Source organism: Osmerus mordax, chromosome 21, assembly GCF_038355195.1.
Source record: "Osmerus mordax isolate fOsmMor3 chromosome 21, fOsmMor3.pri, whole genome shotgun sequence".
Classification (NCBI taxonomy): Eukaryota; Metazoa; Chordata; class Actinopteri; order Osmeriformes; family Osmeridae; genus Osmerus; species Osmerus mordax.
Genome location: NC_090070.1, coordinates 13,729,269 through 13,753,923, shown reverse-complemented (window position 1 = coordinate 13,753,923; position 24,655 = coordinate 13,729,269). Strand labels below are relative to the sequence as shown.

At 48.5% G+C, this 24,655-nt stretch overlaps 1 protein-coding gene across 1 annotated transcript; it reads left to right on the top strand.

Moving 5' to 3' along the window:
- Positions 1-473: 473 nt before the first annotated feature.
- cacna1hb (calcium channel, voltage-dependent, T type, alpha 1H subunit b) lies at positions 474-24,655 on the top strand. Its single transcript, XM_067258983.1, is given in 34 exon segments — positions 474-581; positions 910-1,043; positions 2,094-2,191; positions 2,332-2,491; positions 2,916-3,240; positions 3,759-3,851; positions 4,126-4,642; positions 4,802-5,121; positions 5,581-5,732; positions 5,822-6,007; positions 6,293-6,410; positions 6,543-6,698; positions 10,026-10,113; positions 10,225-10,435; positions 10,615-10,894; positions 11,088-11,188; positions 11,299-11,422; positions 11,742-11,810; positions 12,079-12,263; positions 12,333-12,459; positions 13,786-13,911; positions 17,231-17,320; positions 17,567-17,759; positions 18,429-18,580; positions 18,816-18,925; positions 19,187-19,320; positions 19,480-19,550; positions 19,672-19,773; positions 19,970-20,080; positions 20,398-20,703; positions 21,290-21,461; positions 21,591-21,730; positions 21,983-22,197; positions 23,204-24,655. Coding segments are annotated over 34 exon segments (6,066 nt in total). The 5' UTR covers positions 474-488; the 3' UTR covers positions 23,811-24,655.

Here is a 24,655-nt window from a genome sequence, read left to right as displayed (position 1 = left end):
GATTGAACTCATTAAATGGTCTGCCCCCTGAGAGTCTGTGTCCGGGTAGGACACCTACTGTGTCCTGTGTGTGGGTGTGCATCCATGAGTGTGTGTGTGTGCATCCATGATTGTGTGTGTGCATCCATGAGTGTGTGTGTGTGTGTGCATCTATGAGTGTGTGGTGTATGTGTGCATCTATGAGTGGCGGTGTGTGTGTGTGTTTGGTCATAGCTCTGTTCTCTGTCCTTGGCTTATGAATAGAGCTTTGGATACAGACTACTGAGGATCACTTCTCTCTGTGTGTGTCTGTGTGTGTGTGTCTGTGTGTGTCTGTGTGTGTGTGTCTGTGTGTGTGTGAAGAGATGGTGTGTATGTGTGTGTGTGTGTGTCTGTCTGTGTCTGTGTGTGTGTGTGTGTGTGTGTATAACTATACCTTGTGCGTGGGTTGAGGCTGATGTTGCTGACCCTTGACCTGACCCCTGACCACCTGGTTTGAGCGTGTGAGCATGCTGGTCATCCTGCTGAACTGTGTGACTCTGGGGATGTTCCAGCCCTGCGACGACACACACTGCCTCTCCACACGCTGCACTCTGCTCCAGGTACACACACACACTCACTCACACACTCACACACACTGCCTCTCCACACGCTGCACTCTGCTCCAGGTACACACACACTCACTCACACACTCACACTCACACACACTGCCTCTCCACACACTGCACTCTGCTCCAGGTACACACACACTCACACACATTGCCTCTCCACACACTGCACTCTGCTCCAGGTACACGCACACACACTCACACACACAATATCTGACCACACAACCTTTCACTTCACATCTACAAGTGTGTTTTATTTAACATTTTCCGACCATAGGTTACCCCAGTATGTGTGTGTATGGTGTTTGTGGCTATGTCCCAGGCGCTGGACGATGGTATCTTTATGTTCTTCGCTGTGGAGATGGTTGTCAAGATGCTGGCTCTGGGGGTGATGGGGCAGAAGGGTTACCTTGGCGACACATGGAACCGGCTGGACTTCTTCATCGTCATGGTGGGGTCAGTGTCTCACACACACACACACACACACACACACACACACACACACACACACACATACACCCACACACACCCTACACACACACACACACCCTACACACACACACACCCTACACACACCCTACACACACACACATACACACACACACACAAACCATACACACACACTCAGGCGTGTGTGTAAAGGTTGACCACATGTTTAATGCCAGCTGAATGTCAGGGTGTGTGACGGAATGTCAAGCACACTGTCGTCTCCTAGGAGACCAGAGATGCCAAAACACTGTCGTCTCCTAGGAGACCAGAGGACTGGTGATGTCACAGAAGGGTTGTGGGGTCCATGCTTCAACTTCAACCAAATGATTGAAATAGACAGCTTCAGACATGTACATGTGTGTGCATGTATGTTTACATGTATGTATGTATGTATGTGTGTTTGAATGCATGTATGTGTGCATGCATGTATGTGTTTATGCATGTACATGTGTATGCATGTATGTGTGTTTGAATGCATGTATGTATGTGTGTATGTATACATGTATGTATTTTTACTACTCTTGTCAAGCATGACAAATTACATTAAATCATGGAAATTAAACTGTATAATAACAACAGCTGTGGATTGAAAGATATGTAATATATACTGTATATCATATAATTTAAAACTACGAGATGTAAGCAGCTATGATGACTGTAGATGGGTTAGGGTTAGTAGATGGTGTGATGATGTCATGCTGGGTTAGGGTTAGTAGATGGTGTGATGATGTCACGCTGGGTTAGGGTTAGTAGATGGTGTGATGATGTCATGCTGGGTTAGGGTTAGTAGATGGTGTGATGATGTCACGCTGGGTTAGGGTTAGTAGATGGTGTGATGATGTCACGCTGGGTTAGGGTTAGTAGATGGTGTGATGATGTCACGCTGGGTTAGGGTTAGTAGATGGTGTGATGATGTCACGCTGGGTTAGGGTTAGTAGATGGTGTGATGATGTCACGCTGGGTTAGGGTTAGTAGATGGTGTGATGATGTCATGCTGGTTTCCCCCCCCCCCCTCAGGATGCTGGAGTATTCTCTTGACGGACACAACGTCAGCCTATCAGCTATCAGGACCGTCCGGGTGCTCCGCCCACTACGAGCCATCAACAGAGTTCCCAGTGAGCACTTCTACCTACTCTCACAAACACACACTCCTTTCTCTGAATAACGTATCATATATTTGGTCACATATGTATATATGTGTGTGTCTCTGTGTGTGTGGTATGTGTATGGTGTGTCTCTCTGTGTGTGTCTCCAGGCATGCGTATCCTGGTGACCCTGCTGCTGGACACTCTGCCCATGCTGGGGAACGTGCTGCTGCTCTGCTTCTTCATCTTCTTCATCTTCGGCATTGTGGGCGTGCAGCTGTGGGCGGGGCTTCTGAGGAACCGCTGCTTCATGGGGGAGGACATCCGTATGTGAGTATCCAATCAGCTGCAAGTCTGAGAGAGTGCCAGCCACCCATTCAGGTGAAAGCCTAGGATGTGTGTGCATGTGTCTGTGTGTTCTGTATGTTTGTGTGTGTTCTGTATGTTTGTGTGTGTGTGTTGTGTATGTTTGTGTGTGTGTGATCTGTATGTATGTGTGTGTATGTGTGTGTTCTGTATGTTTGTACATGTGTATTTGTGTGTGTGTTCTGTATATATGTGTGACAGAACTGACCAAGCTGCTAATCTTCCTGTCACTAGTATTCACTCATCACCTCCATCATGTCAGATTCTATCACTTCTGACACGTGCACACACACATGCTTGTGCGCTTTCTCTCTCACACACACACACACACACACACACACACACACACACACACACTGCGTCACCATTCCATGTCTGTGTCCTCCAGGATGTATAATCTGTCCTTCCTGAACTCGTACTACCGTCCAGAGCAGTCAGAGGATCTTCCCTTCATCTGCTCCACCAATCGGGAGAACGGAATGCTTCGCTGTTCCGACGTTCCTCGCCGCCGTGTGGACGGGGCCTCCTGCTGGCTGCCTGGTGACTCCACCTTCCCTAGGGAGGAGGGGGAGGGGTCTGGGCTGGCAGAGCCAATAGGAGGCTGTGTAAACTGGTTCCAGTTCTATAACGTGTGTCGCCCTGGAAACCTGAATCCTCACAAAGGAGCCATCAACTTTGACAACATTGGATATGCTTGGATCGCCATCTTTCAGGTGTGTGTGTGTTTTAGGGATCACCTTGACAGGTGTGTGTGTATGTATTTATATGTGTAGTCCTGACTGGTGTGTGTGTTCCAGGTGATCACTCTGGAGGGCTGGGTGGACATTATGTGTAGTCCTGACAGGTGTGTGTGTTCCAGGTGATCACTCTGGAGGGCTGGGTGGACATTATGGGGAGTCCTGACAGGTGTGTGTGTTCCAGGTGATCACTCTGGAGGGCTGGGTGGACATTATGGGTAGTCCTGACAGGTGTGTGTGTTCCAGGTGATCACTCTGGAGGGCTGGGTGGACATTATGTGTAGTCCTGACAGGTGTGTGTGTTCCAGGTGATCACTCTGGAGGGCTGGGTGGACATTATGGGTAGTCCTGACAGGTGTGTGTGTTCCAGGTGATCACTCTGGAGGGCTGGGTGGACATTATGGGTAGTCCTGACAGGTGTGTGTGTTCCAGGTGATCACTCTGGAGGGCTGGGTAGACATTATGGGTAGTCCTGACAGGTGTGTCTGTTCCAGGTGATCACTCTGGAGGGCTGGGTGGACATCATGTATTATGTGATGGACGCTCACTCCTTCTACAACTTCATCTACTTCATCTTCCTGATCATCGTAAGTACCAGAGGACTACACAAATACTACACAAATACTTCAAGAGTACTGTACCGATTGTATGAGTAAACGGGAGGTGTGAGTAGTATTTCACTTCCTGTATCTCAGGTGTGTGTATGACAGGTACTTCCTGTATCTCAGGTGTGTGTATGACAGGTACTTCCTGTATCTCAGGTGTATGTATGACAGGTACTTCCTGTATCTCAGGTGTGTGTATGACAGGTACTTCCTGTATCTCAGGTGTGTGTATGACAGGTACTTCCTGTCTCTCCAGGTAGGCTCCTTCTTTATGATCAACCTGTGCCTGGTTGTCATAGCGACCCAGTTCTCAGAGACGAAGCAGCGAGAGAGTGCGCTGATGCGTTCGGAGCGCAGCGCTCGGAGGTACCGCTCTGACGCATCCACGCTGGCCAGCGAGCGGGAGCCAGGGTCCTGCTACGAGGAGACACTCCGCTACCTGGCTCACCTGCTGCGCCGCACCATGCGCCGCCTGGCCCGCCTGCTCACACTTGTCCCTTGCGGCTGTCGTAGAAACACACTCGCCAGTGCAGAGCCTTCCAAAGGGGGTGGGGCCGGAGAGGTGAACGGCCACGCCCACCGGCACTCAGGGCATGCCCCTCCGATGGATGTCTTCCACCTTCATCATCATCATCTGGGCAGGGCCAGCCACACAGGGCGGGGCCTCAACTACCCCGGAATCTTCCCTTCCAGTGTCTACAGTCACATGACCAGCAGGGGGCGTGGCCAGAGGCAGGACAACGACAGACTGCCTCAGCTGGTGCTGGAGCATGGTGAGCTCTCCGGTGTGTGTGTGTGTATTAGTGTGTGTGTTCTGGTAATCCTATCTTTGTGGGGACATCAGTCTGTTTACACAGTCACCTCATGGGGAGTGTGTGTGTGTTAGTGTGTGTGTTAGTGTGTGTATGCTAACCTCCCCAGGTGTCTTACAGGTGTGTGTGTGGGTAACCTGGCGTTGCCAGGGGAGCTGCCAGGACAGCTGTTGCCATGTCCCTACTGCCTCCATGACAACCAGCATAGCAACAGCGACAATGCCGACTCGGAGCCGGGAGACGAAGCTCTTGAGCCAATCAGCAGCCGCAGGCGTGCTGACGGACAGGACTCTGGGCCAGTGGCGGGCCGCGGTGTGTGTGTGTGGGCGGAGCTGCAGGACTCTCTACAGGTTGTGGTCAACAGCAGATACTTCAACAGAGGCATCATGATCGCCATCCTCATCAACACTCTGAGTATGGGCATAGAGCACCACCAGCAGGTAGGGTGGGTGACTGTGTCTGGTGTGTGTGTGTGGTGTGTCTGGTGTGTGTGTGGTGTGTGTGTGTGTGTGTGGTGTGTCTGGTGTGTGTGTGGTGTCTGGTGTGTGTGTCTGGTGTGTGTGTGGTGTGTGTGTGTGATGTGTCTGGTGTGTGTGTGTGAGCTGTCTGAGTGTATATGTGTGTGTCTGGTTTGTGTCTGGTATCTGGTGTGTGTGTGTGTCGTGGGTATTATTTAAAGGGTGTTAATCATGTGATTCATTTTCCAATCAACACTTGCAGTCAGGTGTCCTGCACACTGTGTGTGAGCTGTTTGAAGGGGCACGTGTGTGTATGCTGACAGAGAGAGTGTCCTTTCGAGAGAGTGTATGTGTGTGTGTAATTAGCTGATCTTAATCCTGGAGGTCAGTAACATGGTGTTCACCAGAGTGGTGTGTGTGTGTGTGTGTGTGTGTGTGCAGCCTGAGGAGCTAACCTTAATCCTGGAGGTCAGTAACATGGTGTTCACCAGCGTGTTCTCCCTGGAGATGCTGCTGAAGCTGCTGGCTCTAGGACCCTGCGGCTACCTCACCAACCCCTACAACACCTTTGACAGTGTGGTGGTCATCATCAGGTACCTTAGGCATCACCTTCATGACCGGATGGCTAGTGTGTGTATCCTAACCTATATGTGTGTGTACTGACTGTGTGTGTGTGTTGCAGTGTATGTGAGATCGCTGGCCAGGCGGACGGAGGGCTCTCAGTGCTGCGGACGTTCCGTCTCCTGCGTGTGCTGAAGCTGGTCAGGTTCCTGCCCGCTCTGAGGAGGCAGCTGCTGGTGCTAGTCAGGACCATGGACAACGTGGCCACCTTCTGCATGCTGCTCATGCTCTTCATCTTCACCTTCAGGTACACACACATCCTCCAGGTACACACACACACACATCTCCAGGTACACCCACATACATCCTCCAGGTACACACACACACATCCTCCAGGTACACACACACACACATCCTCCAGGTACACACACACACATCCTCCATGTACACGCACACACATCCTCCAGGTACACACACACACACACACATCCTCCAGGTACACACACACACCACACCTGGTTCATCTGGCTAAGAAGTAGGAAGTTAATCTGATTGGCCATCTCCATGGCCTTCACGTGTGTGTTTGTTCCAGCATCCTGGGGATGCACCTGTTTGGCTGTAAGTTCGGCCTTCAGCAGGACTCAGGAGAGACGCTGCCAGACAGGAAGAACTTCGACTCTCTGCTCTGGGCCATCGTCACTGTGTTCCAGGTACACTCTCCCACACACACACACTCACCTTGATGGTGATGATGATGAGGATGATGGTGATGATGATGATGGTGATGAGGATGATGATGATGGTGGTGGTGATGGTGGTGGTGATGATGATGTTCCCTGCAGATCCTGACTCAGGAGGACTGGAATGTGGTGTTGTATAACGGCATGGCCTCCACCTCTCCCCTGGCTGCTCTCTACTTCGTAGCTCTCATGACCTTCGGGAATTACGTCCTCTTCAACCTGCTGGTGGCCATCTTGGTGGAGGGCTTCCAGGCTGAGGTGAGGAGGGCTACCAAGAGGTGAGGAGGGCTACCAGGAGGTGAGGAGGGCTACCAGGAGCCCTCTCCTCTCTGTAGATCTCTCCTCTCTGTAGATCTCTCTTCCCTCCTCTGTAGATCTGTGAGTGATGAGGGTGTGTGTTGCAGGGAGAGGAGGAAGGTGGTGGTGATTAGGGATGCTCCGATCTGATCGGCGCCGATCCATATCGGCCGATATTCCCATTATCGGTTTTGATCGGCGTTCTCAAAACGGCCGATCAAACATGGCCGATCAGATGACATAATATCTGCGAGAACTACTATCAGAGACGTTTCAACAAAACGTTAGATAGGCATTTCAGGCCGCCAATGGTAAGAAATGATTCTTTAACCTTTAGATGCGTGAGTTCTAAATATTTCCGACCCTTCCACCAGAGTTTGTTTTCCAAAACGGAAGCTAGCTAGCTTTAGTTAGCTTCCGTTACCTAGCAACCTAGCATAATACTCGTAGCAATGCTACTACCTGCTAGTGTTACTTGTTTGTAGTTGCCTCTAATTGTACATTTTGAAGCCATACTATAGCGTTTGTCATTGTTTTTGCCTATCGGAAAATAGTCGGTTGGAATTTTCAGAATCGCACATGTGCGACGTTACTCTGTGAGACCCGCATTCGAACGAAAACAGTCACGGACATCCACTGCTTTTTGGAAGGCCAATAAAGACCTCTTTCCTGCTCTCGCACAAGCAGCACGAGTCTTCCTCTCCGCACCTTGCACACGTGTAGATAGCGAGCGACTTTTCAGCACAGCAGGACATATTTTAGATGACAAGAGAAACAGGTTGCTTATATTTATCAAGGCTAATCTTCCAGTGATGCTGCTTAATCAGAAGTAAGGTTTGAATACTCTAGTATGCCCCCTCTCCGAGTGAGTGAGTGAGTGCATGAAGTGAGAGAGTGAGTAAAGGATGTGAGAGTGAGTGGGACACTATACAGATAGATATACATGTTTTGTTTTTTTGTTTAATTGCTGACTTCCTGTGCACCTTTTATCTTTATTGGGTGTGCTTTGACTTCGGCAAGGGCACAACCTTTGTTCTCTCACATATATATTATTATTCTTTTTATTTTTATTATTCTTTTTGCCCCCCTAAAACTCAGTCAATATTTGGCCTACATAGACAACCTAGGTGTCAAAAGTTTTGTCTTGGTAGCGATTGAGTTGCTTCTATTGGGATTTACGTTCCGTTGCATGGTTTAAGTGGAAATTACGTTTTTGTGGCGAAAAGTGAAGCTAACGGTGGCTAACTTGCTAGCCACAGTCAATGACGCTACTTACGTCACTAACGTCACGAAAACTCGCGTGACTACCTCCAGCAGAACATTAGTTTAGCAGCTCGTTAACTTCTGGGAGATAGCTAAGCTAACTGCTTTACTGCAAGGCAGCTGCAGAAACGCCACAAGCAAAGAATCCAGGGTGATAACTATTTACTAATTTTACTTTGTGATATTACACACAATTGTGATGTGTAATGTACAATATCAGCTGATTTTATTAAGGAAGTACGTCTACTTTCGGAAACAGTAGTCTACTATTTCACTGAAGTATTAGCATCATGACATTAGCCTCTGTTGCCCGAGCCTAAACTTTGTCAATCTGTTCATGAAAATAATTAATTTCAGCCTAAACCGTACAACGGAACGTTAAATCCAATTCAACCAATGCAATCGCTACCAAGACGAACACAGCAGTAGTCTAGTACTGTACTGTAGTAGTACAATTTACGGGGCAGCTTCTCCACACAGGGCTATATAAGGCGAATAATCTTCAAAGGGGGTTCTTTATTAATGAATGAATGCAATATGAGTAGGCTAAATGCCTGAAAATATCACGAGAAGGGAACTAAATGCCTGAAAATATCACGAGAAGGGAAAACTTAAAAGGACGTTTAAGTCATAGAGATTAGGTCAATTTTAACACCGGTCTGCCAAATTTCTTCGTTTTGATTCAGCTATGAGGCTGCCTCTTGCAGGGGAAATGAGAAGACATTTCATTCTACACTTCACTCGTATTTTGAGTTGTAAATGAGCAGCAAAAAAAAGATGCTTTTAAATCTATGTAATATTTATAAATAATAAGTAGGTCCTATGCATTTTTATATAAAATATACAGAAATATCAGTTGTAAAAATGTCATTATAAAACGGACCCCTGTGCAACCAACGCAAGCAAGCACACCCTACAATTTCCCCAGAAATTGTACCCTCTCTAGTTCTGTCTGTTATCTCCTCCTAAATGCAGACAAATTGACTTGAAACTGACTGACTTGAAACATATTGGATATTTGGCTATAGCCTGTATATGTTGCAGTTAAGTTTGTATTATTTTTCCACAGGAAAGTTACTGTATAAGCTCCAAGTTCTCTTGAGAGCCTCTAGAGAGAGGAATGTTGCACAGGTGATTCTATTGTTGTGATTTTTATTTAAAGATTTATATTTTTATTATTATTTAATATTATTTACACATTTTATAGTAAGCGAGAGAGCTTCTACACAGGAATGTTGCACGTTCCCTGCAATAGAACGGATGGTTGTCAATTCATGATACTCTCTCGTCTTGTAATATAAATACTTAAAATACAATACCAATGTTGTTAAGAATAATTAATTTAATAAATAATGCTACACAATAAATAGAATGCTTCAATCGACACCGTGATCGGTGATCGGTATTATCGGATCGGCAGATACTGATTTCAGTGATCGGTGATCGGTGATCGGCACCAAAAAACCTGATCGGAGCATCTCTAGTGGTGATGATAATGAAGGTGGTGGTGATGATAATGAAGGTGGTAGGGATGATAATGAAGGTGGTAGGGATGATAATGAAGGTGGTGGTGATGATAATGAAGGTGGTAGGGATGATAATGAAGGTGGTGGTGATGATAATGAAGGTGGTAGGGATGATAATGAAGGTGGTGGTGATGATAATGAAGTTGGTGGTGATGATGATGAAGGTGGTGGTGATGATAATGAAGGTGGTAGGGATGATAATGAAGGTGGTGGTGATGATAATGAAGATGGTGGTGATGATAATGAAGGTGGTAGGGATGATGATGAAGGTGATGGTGAGGATAATGAAGGTGGTGGTGATGATAATGAAGGTGGTGGTGATGATGATGAAGGTGGTAGGGATGATGATGAAGGTGGTGGTGAGGATAATGAAGGTGGTAGGGATGATGATGAAGGTGATGGTGAGGATAATGAAGGTGGTGGTGATGATAATGAAGGTGGTGGTGATGATGATGAAGGTGGTGGTGATGATGATGAAGGTGATGGTGATGTGTTGTAGGGAGATGCCAGTAGGACTGAATCAGATGAAGATAAACAGTCTCTGAGCTACGAGGAGGAGGAGAAGATGAGGGAGCTGCATGAAGCAGGTATACTCAAACATTTATATCAGATATCACACACACACTTATACACACACACACACATATATAACACATTGTATGTACACATTGTATATAAGCGTGTGTGTGTGTGTTCAGAGCTCAAGCTCCAGATGATGATGCTGGCCCCTAATGGCCTCCTCAACCCCCGCGCATCCATGCCCCGCCCCCCGACCCCGTCGCCACGGCCTCCGCCACTTATTATGCACACTGCTGCCACGCCCACCACCAATCACAGCCAATCACGACGTGCCAGCATCATCTCCGCAGAGATTAATGGTTTAGAGCCAAGATCTCCGGTAAGTCAGCACACACGCATACACACAAACATCCACACACACAAATGTGTGTATCTATTGTATATATGTGTGAATGTATGTGTGTATGTATTGTGTAAGTACTGTTTATGTGTGTATACACATATATAGACAACAAAAATAATACAAATATTAATATATATATATATATATATATATATTGACTTTTGTTGCTTCAGTGGGACAGTCGTCGCTCCAGTTGGTCCAGCCTCCAGAGAAGGAGCCAATCAGGAGAGAGAGAGTCTCTGCTGTCAGAGGATGCATGGTCTGGCTGGTCCAGTTACAGCACGCGAGAGCCGTCTCTCGACCAATCAGAGTATCTGCAGGTGCCCATGCTCCACCCCCCGGACTGCAATGGGACAGCCCATCACCTTGCAGAGTGTTACCACGGCGACCTGCCCCAACCGCCACGTTATTATGACGATCAGGAGGAGGAAGAGGAGGTTGAGGAGGTGAGTGTGTTTAGTTTATGGACATGTAAAAAATGTATAGATGTGTTTATTAAGTTTTTCAACTGTGTGTGTGTGTATGTGGTCTGTGTGCATGTGTCTGTGTGTCTTTGTGTCTGTGTGGGTGTGTGGGGGGGTGTTTGGTGTGTGTGTTTGTATCTGTGTGGGCATGATGTGTGTGGTGTGTGTGTTCCAGAGTGTGTGTACCAAGCTGAAGATGAAGCTGGAGCCATACAAGCCTCAGTGGTGCAGAGACCACGAAGACTGCTCCCTCTATGTGTTCTCTCCCCAGCACAGGTACACACACACACACCATACACACCCTACACACACATGAACACACACACACATGTGAACACACACATGTACACACCTTTCCATGTCACCCTTCTGTGTGTGTGTGTCAGGTTCCGAGTGTGGTGTCACAGGGTGATCAGTCACAAGATGTTTGATCATGTCACCCTCCTCTTCATCTTCCTCAACTGCATCACCATCGCTCTGGAGAGACCCCACATCCAGCCCCACAGCACGGTAACACACACACACACTTTGACACACACACATACAGATATACACACATGCACTCTCACACACACTCACATGCACAAACACATTCTCTCACATATACACACTTACATATTGTCTCTCACACACACACACACACACACACACACATACACACACACACACTCACACACACACACACAGACACAGTATCTATAGTAGTGTGTCTATGTATATGTGTGTGTCTTTGTGAGTACACATGCTATATGTGTGTGTGTGTATATATATATGTGTGTATATATATATGTGTGTGTGTATATGTATGTGTGTGTGTATATGTGTTTAGGAAAGAGTGTTCCTGAGTGTGTCCAACTGCATCTTCACTGTGATCTTCGTAGCAGAGATGACTGTCAAGGTAAAGACTAAAACATCTCAGATTATTATGATTCATCTCAAATCTCTTTTTAGATTATCAATGACATAATTTAATGTCTCCAAACTTCTCATTCTGTTTCACCTATAAGCATCTCTTCTGTTTTATCTCTAAATCTCATTAATATTTTTTGATATTAGAAGATACATTTATCAAATGTTGTGTGTGTATGTTCATGGTATTTGTGTATGAGTGTGTGTATATATGGTGTTTGTGCATGTTTGCGTGTTTGTGTTCTTGGTGTGTGTAGGTGGTAGCTCTGGGGTTCTCCCCAGGTGAGGGTGGGTACCTGAGCAGCAGCTGGAATGTTCTGGATGGCGTGCTGGTGCTGGTGTCCCTGCTGGACATCCTGGTTTCCATAGCATCCGCCGGGGGCAACCGCATCCTGGGAATCCTCAGAGTCCTGCGACTGCTGCGCACCCTGCGCCCCCTCAGGTAGCGAGGAGAGGGGGGGGTTTATATGTGTGTGTATGTATGTGTTTATACATATCTGTGTGTTTCCAGGGTGATCAGCAGAGCTCCAGGTCTGAAGCTGGTGGTGGAGACTCTCATCACATCTCTCAGGCCCATAGGAAACATCGTCCTCATCTGCTGTGCATTCTTCATCGTGTTTGGAATACTGGGGGTGCAGGTAGCACACACACACAAAGTTCATACACAGTAAATACACTAACAGTTTGCATTAGCAGTGTAAAGTAACATCTCAGCTACCAGACACAGTGTACAGTACCATCTCAGCTACCAGACGCAGTGAAAAGTAACCACAGCTACCAGACACAGTGTAAAGTAACATCTCAGCTACCAGACACAGTGTAAAGTAACATCTCAGCTACCAGACACAGTGTAAAGTAACATCTCAGCTACCAGACACAGTGTAAAGTAACATCTCAGCTACCAGACACAGTGTAAAGTAACATATCAGCTACCAGACACAGTGTAAAGTAACATCTCAGCTACAAGACACAGTGCAACAATAATAACAACAACAACAACAGTATCTTAACTACGATGCAGCTGAAAAACATCATATCAAAAGTGCATCAAACCCTTCTACTGCCAGACAGTGTATTAACACAATCTCAAATACAACATGGGGCAAATAGAGGTAGTTCAGAGGTCCCAGGTTCAAATCCCCACGTAAATTTTCATCAAGCCATTTGGTGTGAAGGTTAGTGTAAGGGCTGATGTGGTTGACATATATGCTGTAGTTCTAGTGGAAATTTGGGATTCTGAGGATGTGGGACGCTTTAATGTAATACATGATTATGGTAATGTGTAATGTATGTTTATGATGTATTTCATGTAATGTAAGATTATGATGATGTATTTCATGTGTTAATTGTAGTCACATCAGAAGACAATTGAAACAACATTATAGAATTGTTGCAGAGCCACACAGGAAACAGAACCCCCTGACAGACAGGAAACAGAACCCCCTGACAGACAGGAAACAGAACCCCCTGACAGACAGGAAACAGAGCACCTTGACAGACAGGAAACAAAACCCCCTGACAGACAGGAAACAGAGCACCTTGACAGACAGGAAACAGAACCCCCTGACAGACAGGAAACAGAACCCCCTGACAGACAGGAAACAGAGCACCTTGACAGACAGGAAACAGAACCCCCTGACAGACAGGAAACAGAACCCCCTGACAGACAGGAAACAGAGCACCTTGACAGACAGGAAACAGAACCCCCTGACAGACAGGAAACAGAGCACCTTGGCAGACAGGAAACAGAACACACTGACCTGGCAAGTTAGTAAATAAACTGTCTAACAACATGCCTTCAGGGACAATTCTCAACAGTTTAAATGATACAGAACACAGGACAGGGAAGGAATGAGAAATACATCACACCTAACACAAAATAATACTTTATTCCATTCAGAAGGAAGTAGTGAATCTCTTTGTGTGTAATGCATGTCTGTATGTATGAATGTGTGTGTGTGAAGTTGTTCAAAGGGAAGTTCTTCCACTGTGATGGTGTGGATGTGAGGAACATCACCAGCAGGACAGACTGTCTGCAGGCAGGGTACCGCTGGGTCAGGCGCAAGTACAACTTTGACAACCTGGGACAGGTAGGCACACACCTGGTTAACCCTAACAACTAACCCTAACCTGGGACAGGTACACACACACACACACCTGGTTAACCCTAACAACTAACCCTAACCTGGGACAGGTACACACACACCTGGTTAACCCTAACAACTAACCCTAACCTGGGACAGGTACACACACACCTGGTTAACCCTAACAACTAACCCTAACCTGGGACAGGTACACACACACACACCTGGTTAACCCTAACAACTAACCCTAACCTGGGACAGGTACACACACACACACACACACACCTGGTTAACCCTAACAACTAACCCTAACCTGGGACAGGTACACACACACACACCTGGTTAACCCTAACAACTAACCCTAACCTGGGACAGGTACACACACACACACCTGGTTAACCCTAACAACTAACCCTAACCTGGGACAGGTACACACACACACACACACCTGGTTAACCCTAACAACTAACCCTAACCTGGGACAGGTACACACACACACACACCTGGTTAACCCTAACAACTAACCCTAACCTGGGACAGGTACACACACACCTGGTTAACCCTAACAACTAACCCTAACCTGGGACAGGTACACACACACCTGGTTAACCCTAACAACTAACCCTAACCTGGGACAGGTACACACACACCTGGTTAACCCTAACAACTAACCCTAACCTGGGACAGGTACACACACACCTGGTTAACCCTAACAACTAACCCTAACCTGGGACAGGTACACACACACCTGGTTAACCCTAACAACTAACCCTAACCTGGGACAGGTACACACACACACACCTGGTTAACCCTAACAACTAACCCTAACCTGGGACAGGTACACACACACACACACCTGGTTAACCCTAACAACTAACCCTAACCTGGGACAGGTACACACACACACACCTGGTTAACCCTAACAACTAACCCTAACCTGGGACAGGTACACACACACACACACACCTGGTTAACCCTAACAACTAACCCTAACCTGGGACAGGTACACACACACACACACACCTGGTTAACCCTAACAACTAACCCTAACCTGGGACAGGTACACACACACACACCTGGTTAACCCTAACAACTAACCCTAACCTGGGACAGGTACACAAACACCTGGTTGACCCTAACAACTAACCCTAACCTGGGACAGGTACACACACACACACCTGGTTGACCCTAACAACTAACCCTAACCAGGGACAGGTACACACACACACATACCTGGGGGGTATTCCAGGTATGTATTTTGGTTAACCCTGAAAAGAGGCATACTCCGGGTTTTCCGTTCCAGAAAGAGAGGTAACAAAACCTTTTGGTAAGTTTCCATGGTAACTTACTCCGTGAAACTAACCTGCTCGCTAGCAGGTTTTTAATGACAAACTCTGCATTTCTACCTATCCCCTCCCACTTTCTGAGCCTGATAGCGTTGGCAGACATGGGATATCCTTTCCTGGTTCAGCCGACCAATCTCGAACAAAATGTAGTTCGCTTAGTGATACGCCGGGAGAGGATTTTAAGACTGCGATTCGATGTGCTTTAATTCCCTGATGAATACCTAGGTTACCGTTTCCAGTCATGTTGAAATTTTAAATCGGGTCTTACAGGGTTACATTTACATTACATTTTGTCATTTAGCAGACGCTCTTATCCAGAGCGACTTACAGTAAGTACAGGGACATTCCCCCGAGGCAAGTAGGGTGAAGTGCCTTGCCCAAGGACACAACGTCATTTGGCACGGACGGGAATCGAACTGGCAACCTTCAGATTACTAGCCCGCTTCCCTAACCGCTCAGCCACCTGACTCCCTGGGTTAATCATCATCATCATCCTTTGATGAAAAGCATTCTGTTGGGGGAAACAGCTACTACAAGTTGAAATAGGCACCAATTGATATTTACTTTGTATCATGTCGAATATGATTAGAACCAAGGTGACGTCGAGGCTACAATCACAAGCGTATAGCCTAAGCAAAATATCTCTTACCTGTTCGTAGTATGTTTTTATATTTAATATAACATTGAACATGCTATTTCCACCACTTTTTCTCCTGTAATATTAAATGTTAAATGTTCAATGTATGGACTGGCTATTACATTCAAATGTATGCATTGACTTGGCAGTTTGTCTCCCACGCCAATTGTATACGCTGCTACAGCCGTGTTGCTTTTTTTCCAGAATATGTGCTCAGATTGACCATAAACACTAAATAAAACTTATATCTGAAGTGTGGTGAAGTAGGACAATGTTTTTTGTTGCCGGGTGCCATGGTGGATCCTAGTATCGGAGCTCCATTGATGTTGGCTTTGAATAGTTCTCAAGCCCGTGCTTAACTCAGAGTTGACGTAGTCCGAGTTTAGTTAACAAATTCAAATCAGCTTTTCTGGAACCGAGTTTTTGGAGTTTCGGATTTTAGAGTAACTCAACTCAGAGTTCAGGGTTAGGCTCAGAGTTTGTTAAACCCGCTACCTGGAATACCCCCCTGGTTAATGCTAACAACTAACCCTAACCTGGGACAGGTACACACACACACACCTGGGACAGGTACGCAAACACAGACATCAGACTTGAACCACAGACCTTGTCCTCACGTGTGTGTTGCAGACACTGTCCTCACGTGTGTGTTGCAGGCACTGTCCTCACGTGTGTGTTGCAGACACTGTCCTCACGTGTGTGTTGCAGACATTGTCCTCACGTGTGTGTTGCAGGCACTGTCCTCACGTGTGTGTTGCAGGCACTGTCCTCATGTGTGTGTTGCAGACACTGTCCTCACGTGTGTGTTGCAGGCACTGTCCTCACGTCCTCACGTGTGTGTTGCAGACACTGTCCTCACGTGTGTGTTGTAGACACTGTCCTCACGTGTGTGTTGCAGACACTGTCCTCATGTGTGTGTTGCAGACACTGTCCTCACGTGTGTGTTGCAGACACTGTCCTCATGTGTGTGTTGCAGACACTGTCCTCACGTCCTCACGTGTGTGTTGCAGACACTGTCCTCACGTCCTCATGTGTGTGTTGCAGACACTGTCCTCACGTGTGTGTTGCAGACACTGTCCTCACATCCTCGTGTGTGTTGCAGACACTGTCCTCACGTCCTCATGTGTGTGTTGCAGACACTGTCCTCACGTGTGTGTTGCAGACATTGTCCTCACGTCCTCATGTGTGTGTTGCAGACACTGTCCTCACGTGTGTGTTGCAGACATTGTCTTCACGTCCTCATGTGTGTGTTGCAGGCACTGTCCTCACGTCCTCACGTGTGTGTTGCAGACACTGTCCTCACGTGTGTGTTGCAGACATTGTCCTCACGTGTGTATTGCAGGCGCTGATGTCCTTGTTTGTGCTGTCATCGAAGGACGGCTGGGTCAGCATCATGTACGATGGCCTAGACGCTGTGGGAGTCGACCAGCAGGTATTCTCTAAACACACACTCTACACACACACACACACACTCTACATACACACACACACACTCTACACACACACACACACTCTACACACACACACACTCTACACACACACACTCTACACAAACACACTCTACACACACACTCTACAGGTAACCACAACCCCTGGATGCTGCTGTTATTCATCTCTCTCTCTCTCTCTCTCTCTCTCTCTCTCTCTCTCTGTCTGTCTCTCTCTCTCTCCCCTCCAGCCGGTGAGGAACCACAACCCCTGGATGCTGCTGTTCTTCATCTCCTTCCTGCTCATTGTGAGCTTCTTCGTGCTGAACATGTTTGTGGGCGTGGTGGTGGAGAACTTCCACAAGTGCCGTCAGGACCAGGAGGAGGAGGAGGCACGGCTGCGGGAGAAGAAGAGACAGAAACGACTGGAGAAGAGGAGGAGGAGTACGTAGACTCTCCCTCACATACACACACACACACCCTCACATACACACATAAACACACTGACACAGACACATAAACACACACACACCAGAGTGTTGTCAGCAGAGTAATTTTCAGTAGTGCTAACTGTCTGGCTTCTCAGCCAAGCTTTCTGCCCAAAGACACCTTGAAGTGCCACTGTGTGTGTGTGTGTGATGGATAGGATGGAACTCCTGAGCTGGCAGTTTTATCTCCACACACATACACACACACATACACAGATACACACACACAGTTTTCTGGCTGGCAGTGACTTCATCAGTGACCTCATATCGGAGCAGTGATATTATTTTATCAGTGTGGGGGGAGAGGGGGGGGGAGTGAGACAGGGGGGGAGAGAGAGAGAGAGAGAGAGAGGTGGAGTGAGGCAGAGGGGGAGAGAGGGGGGAGAGAGAGGGGAAGGAGAGGTAGGAAGAAGAGAGGGGAAAGGGGGATGTAGAAGAAAGGGAGAAGGGGGAGTGAGACAGAGGGTGAGAGAGGGGAAAGAGAGGGGAGAGAGGGAGAAGGGGGAGTTTTCATTTTTTCCAAGTAGTGTGACGATGCTGTGTGAACAGATGAACATACTGAAGGGCTGTCCTATGTGCCTGTGTGTACATGGCTGTGTACCTGTGTGTGTGTGTGTGTGTCCAGAGGCCTTAGAGAAACCCTACTATGCAGACTACCCCCCCCTGCGTCGGTCCATCCACACGCTGTGCACTAGCCACTACCTGGACCTTTTCATCACCGTCATCATCGCCACCAACGTCCTCACCATGGCCATGGAGCACTATGACCAGCCACAGGTAACCATGACCACCAGGTAACCACAACCACTACCACACTACCACCAGGTAACCATGACCACCACCACACTACCACCAGGTAACCATGACCACCACCACACTACCACCAGGTAACCATGACTACCACTATACTACCACCATGTAAACATTACTATCACCACATTGCCAGCATCTCCCGTACAACCAGGGTGATGGAGATCAAAGTGTTGGTAACCAGGGGATGTGTGTGTTTCAGTTCCTGGAGGAGGTGTTGAAACACTGTAACTATCTCTTCACTCTGGTGTTTGTCATCGAGGCCGTGCTCAAACTCATAGCCTTCGGTCTGCGCCGGTTTTTCAAGGACAGGTATACACACACACACACTCTCAAAATACACCCACACACTCTCAAAATACAGACACACACTCTCAAAATACACACACACACTCTCAAAACACACACAACACAAACATAAACAAGTCTCAGCTGTACTGAGTCTGTGTGTGCAGGTGGAACCAGCTGGACCTGGCCATAGTGCTGCTGTACTGAGTGTGTGTGTGTGTGTGCAGGTGGAACCAGCTGGACCTGGCCATAGTGCTGCTGTACTGAGTGTGTGTGTGTGTGCAGGTGGAACCAGCTGGACCTGGCCATAGTGCTGCTGTCCATCATGGGCATCACCCTGGAGGAGATCGAGATGAGCGCCGCCCTGCCCATCAACCCAACCATCATCAGGATCATGAGGGTGCTGAGGATCGCACGAGGTACACACACACACTCACACACGTACACTCACACACACAAACATGCACACACACATGCACTCACATACACACACACACACTGTATTCATGCTACTAATGTACTAATACGACCACAGTAATATAGTCTTGATACTGATCCTACTTGTGGTCTCTCCTCAGTGTTGAAGCTGCTGAAGATGGCCACAGGCATGCGCTCTCTGTTGGACACTGTGATGCAGGCCTTGCCACAGGTACTGGAGTAATACTGGAGTAATACTTGAGTAATACTGGAGTGTTACTGGAGTAATACTGGAGTAATACTGGAGTAATACTGGAGTAAACATTATAATATATTTATGTGTGTGTGTGCAGGTGGGGAACCTTGGCCTGTTGTTCATGTTGCTCTTCTTCATCTACGCAGCCCTGGGAGTAGAGCTCTTTGGAAAACTGGGTCAGTGAGTGTGTGTGTGTAATGTACGTGTGTCAGAGAGAGAGAGACAGAGAGAGAGAGTATGTGTGAGAGAGAGTGTGTGTATGTGTGAGTGAGTGTAATTTCCAATGATTGCCTGTCCATAAAATTACAATAATTACCTCATGTTCTAATTAGTATCTATACATCTTGCCTCCTTCGTTCCTACCTCCATACCTCCCCCCCTCCTCCCCTTCGGAGGTGAACCCATGTGAGGGTCTGAGTCGTCATGCTACGTTTGAGAACATGGGCATGGCCTTCCTCACGTTGTTCCGCATCTCAACCGGAGACAACTGGAACGGAATCATGAAGGTGAAACATGATTGGCCGGCTGCTATATTCCCCCCTGGTGATTGGTTACTGGCCCTGTCAGTCATATTCCGGGCACAGTGACTGTGTGCGTATCCTCTGTATATGTCTGTTAGCTCAGTGACTCCATCTTGTGGACTAGACTAGATTTACATCCTGGGCAAATCAGCTTTTTCCCTCTCCTCCCTCCCCCATCTCCGCCATCCTACTTCATCCTCTCCCTCCTCCCCTCTTTCTTCCCCTCCTCCCCCTTCCTCCTCATCCTCTTCCTTCTCCGACCCCTCACCCCCCTCTCCCTCCCCCTCCCCCCCTCCCCCCAGGACACCCTGCGTGAGTGCAGGCCAGAGGAGCGCTCCTGTCTGTCCTACCTGCCCCTGGTGTCTCCTCTGTACTTCGTCACCTTTGTGCTGATCGCTCAGTTTGTGCTGGTGAACGTGGTGGTGGCGGTGCTGATGAAGCACCTGGAGGAGAGCAACAAGGAAGCGCGGCAGGAGGAGCAGGAGGAGGCGCAGGAGAGGGAGGAGCAGGAGGAGAGGGAGAGGAGGAAGAGGGAGGAGCAGGAGGAGGAGAAGGAGAGAGAGGCCAACCCTTGCCTTTGTAACGCTTCCGTTGAACACGCTGGACAGGTTTGTTGTGATGGAAATGGTTGTGATGGTGATGATGATGATGGTGGTGATGATGATGATGATGATGATGATGATGATGATGGTGGTGGTGGTGATGATGGTGATGATGATGATGATGATGATGATGGTGGTGGTGGTGGTGATGATGGTGATGATGGTGATGATGATGATGATGATGATGATGATGATGATGATGATGATGATGATGATGGTGGTGGTGGTGGTGGTGGTGATGATGATGATGATGGTGATGATGATGATGGTGGTGATGGTGGTGATGATGATGGTGGTGATGGTGATGATGGTGGTGATGATGGTGGTGATGATGATGATGATGGTGGTGATGATGATGGTGGTGATGGTGGTGATGATGGTGGTGGTGATGGTGGTGGTGATGATGGTGGTGGTGATGGTGGTGATGATGGTGGTGGTGATGGTGGTGATGATGATGGTGATGGTGGTGGTGGTGATGGTGGTGGTGGTGATGGTGGTGATGATGATGGTGATGGTGGTGGTGGTGATGGTGGTGGTGATGGTGGTGATGGTGGTGATGATGATGATGGTCCTTTGATGCGTGCGTCTGCAGGGTGTGGAAAAGGAGGTTTGCCACAGCAACCTCCTGACAGTCCAGCGCCCCTATCTCTCCCGGATGCTCTCGTTGCCCAACGACAGCTACATGCTCCGCCCACTCAGAACGCTAGCACATGCCCCCTTCCCTCCTATTGGCCACAATGTTTACAGGGGGTATGGCTTTTCAGGTATCTATAACACTCACACTCACAACCACAGTTACAGAATTACAAAGTTCATACTTGGTTACTGTGTTCACTTTCTCTCCACCCTCCCTCTTCTTCTCTCCATCCTCTCCCCCCTCCCTCCCCCTCCAGGCTCCACCTCCTCCATGGGTTCCAGTGGGGCTGGGTCTCTACTCCAGGTGCCGGGGGCGTTACCTGCCGGAAGCCACGCCTCCTTAAGCTCCTCCCACAGCCACCGACCAAACATTTGCCTCAGTCCTGCCCACAGCATCAGCAAACATGCCCCCTCAAGAGGCAGACACACCTCCCTCAGACTAAACCCCTCCTCCAGCATAGATAGACACAGCACTTACATGTTAAGCCCCTTCCACAGCATTGACCGGACCTCCCCTTCTATCCCCGCTCTTTACGGTTGTGTGTCCTATCATCTTAGCCCCGCCCACAGCAATGACAGACATAAGCTAAGCCCCTCCTACAGTGTGGACAGTCGTACTTTCTATAGGGTAAGCCCCGCCCATAGCGTGGACAGGTCCTCTCCTCATAGGCTAAGTCCTGCCCATAGCATGGACAGGTCCTCTCCTCATAGGCTAAGTCCTGCCCATAGCGTGGACAGGTCCTCTCCTCATAGGCTAAGCCCCGCCCATAGCATGGACAGGTCCTCTGTTCATAGGCTAAGCCCCGCCCATAGCATGGACAGGTCCTCTCCTCATAGGCTAAGTCCTGCCCATAGCGTGGACAGGTCCTCTGTTCATAGGCTAAGCCCCGCCCATAGCATGGACAGGTCCTCTATTCATAGGCTAAGCCCCGCCCATAGTGTGGACAGGTCCTCTCTTCATAGGCTAAGCCCCGCCCATAGTGTGGACAGGTCCTCTCCTCATAGGCTAAGCCCCGCCCATAGTGTGGACAGGTCCTCTCTTCATAGGCTAAGCCCCTCCTACAGCGTAGATAGACACACCCCTCCTGGAGAAGGACACGCCCTTCACAGACCCAGCTCCTCCCTGTGTGGCAGACAGCTGAAGAGACAGGTATGACCCAACTTCCAGTTTGACACTTCCTGCTTCTTGTTTGTGATTTCCTGTTTCCTGTACGACTTCCTGCTATCTCTTTGCTATAGGTTTTTCTTTTGGCGTACTCTTGTATTGCTGTATTACTTCCTGTGTGTAACTTCCTGTTTATTGTATGTAGCTTCCTGCTCCCTGTACTTACTTGCTGCTTCCTTTGTATAACTTCCTCTCTTTCTGCTTCCTGTAGAAAGCTGTGTGTGAGGATCTGACTTCTGCTGAGGACCTACCAGGGTTAGGGCAACCAGGGTTAGGGAAACCAGGGTTAGGGCCACCAGGGTTAGGGCCACCAGGGTTAGGGCAACCAGGGCGCTGCAACGATGGAGCGCTGCTCTCCAAACACACACACTCCAGTTTACACACACTCCGTCACACACACTCTCAGCGGGTCATCTCCCAGAGCCACAGTTCCTGCAGTGAAGGTAGCCAACCACCCCCATCTGGAACCTCCTTTTCCCCTCCCAACCCCCCCAGCCCTCCCACTCCCTCCAGCCCCCCCACTCCTCCCAGCCCCACACCCCCCCTTACCTCACCCCCCAGCCCTCCCACCCCCTCCAGCCCAACACCCCCCCGTACCTCACCCCCCAGCCCTCCCACCCCCTCCAGCCCAACACACACCCCTACCTCACCCCCCAGCCCTCCCACCCCCTCCAGCCCAACACACCCCCCTACCTCACCCCCCAGCCCAAGCCCTGACCAACCAGACTCCATCCCTTCCAGCACCCCCGCCCCCCCCAACCGTGGCGCCCCCCAACCATATGAAGCAGATGAAACTGTGTCTAGCATCATCTTCACCTCTGCTGACATCCACCTGACCCCAAGCCCTTCCCCCCACCCCCTTCACACCCAACACTCATTGGCCGGCTCCCTGGTGTGTCTGCAGCAACATCCCATGGAGGAGCAGAAGATGAGCTGCCTCAGCCAATTGCTGTCTCCAGTTCCAGACAGGAAGAGGAAGCAGAGCCCGCCCTGCATAACCGTAGACCCGCCCCCAGAGACCCTCGTTGCCACTGTGACAGGGTTGACAGACAGTGCCATGCACCTGCGAAGGCGAAACTCATCCTTTGACTCCTCCTCCTGGAAAGACTCTGTAGACACGCCCCTTTCCCCTCACCACCAACCTGAGACGAGCTCTCTGGACACTGAGGCAAACACCAGCCAATCAGGAACCTTTTTACTGCAGATGGAAGACAGGCCCCCTGAGGACAATCTGCTGGGATTGGCTCCCACTCCCCTGAGGAGGCGGAGCTTGGTGCGCATGCTAAGCACACGGAAAGGAGAGGAGCCTTAACGCTGGCCCTGCCCACACAAACACTGTTTCCTGTATGATATGCAATACACCCCTCCCAACTATCATCTCTTTAAAACTGTGTGTGAATCACAGCTGAGATGATACTAACCATAACCACCTTTAACCTTTAAGATAATTTCTCTGTCATATCAGTGGGTGTTTTTAGGTTTAGTTGAAATTCAAGGCAGACAGACATGCAAGCAGACAGACAGGTAGACAGACAGACAGGCAGGCAGCAAATATACAGGTTTGGTATATATTCAGGTAGACAGATGTATATGAATAATATTATAAATAATAAACATCTCCTCCTATCTTCCTATTCTCTTCTCCTCCTCTCTCCTCTCCTCCTCCTCTCCTCTCGTCTCCTCCTCTCTATTCTTATCTCCTCCTCCTTTCTCCTCTCCTCCTCTTCTCTCGTCTCCTCCTCTATTCTTATCTCATCCTCCTCTCCTCCTCTCTCCTCTCCTCCTCTTCTCATCTCCTCTCATCTCCTCCTCTCTATTCTTATCTTCTCCTCCTCTCTCCTCTCCTCTACTGTTCAGATGAAGGGCTTCATGATAACTGAGTTTGAGTACAGAATGCATGTGATATTTTAATACTATATTTAAATACGGTGTATTTACAGAATAATGTTACTCATATTGTGATGATGATGAGGGTTATGATGATGAAGATAATGATGAAAGGAAGTATAGATGTGTCACTTCCTGTGGCAGGACTGAGAGGAAGACACTAGATTAAAACACTTTGTCTCTGAGAAGGTCGCTGTCAAACTGTGTTACACACACACACACATGCACCCACATATACACATACTCACACACTGACACTGAATGCATGAT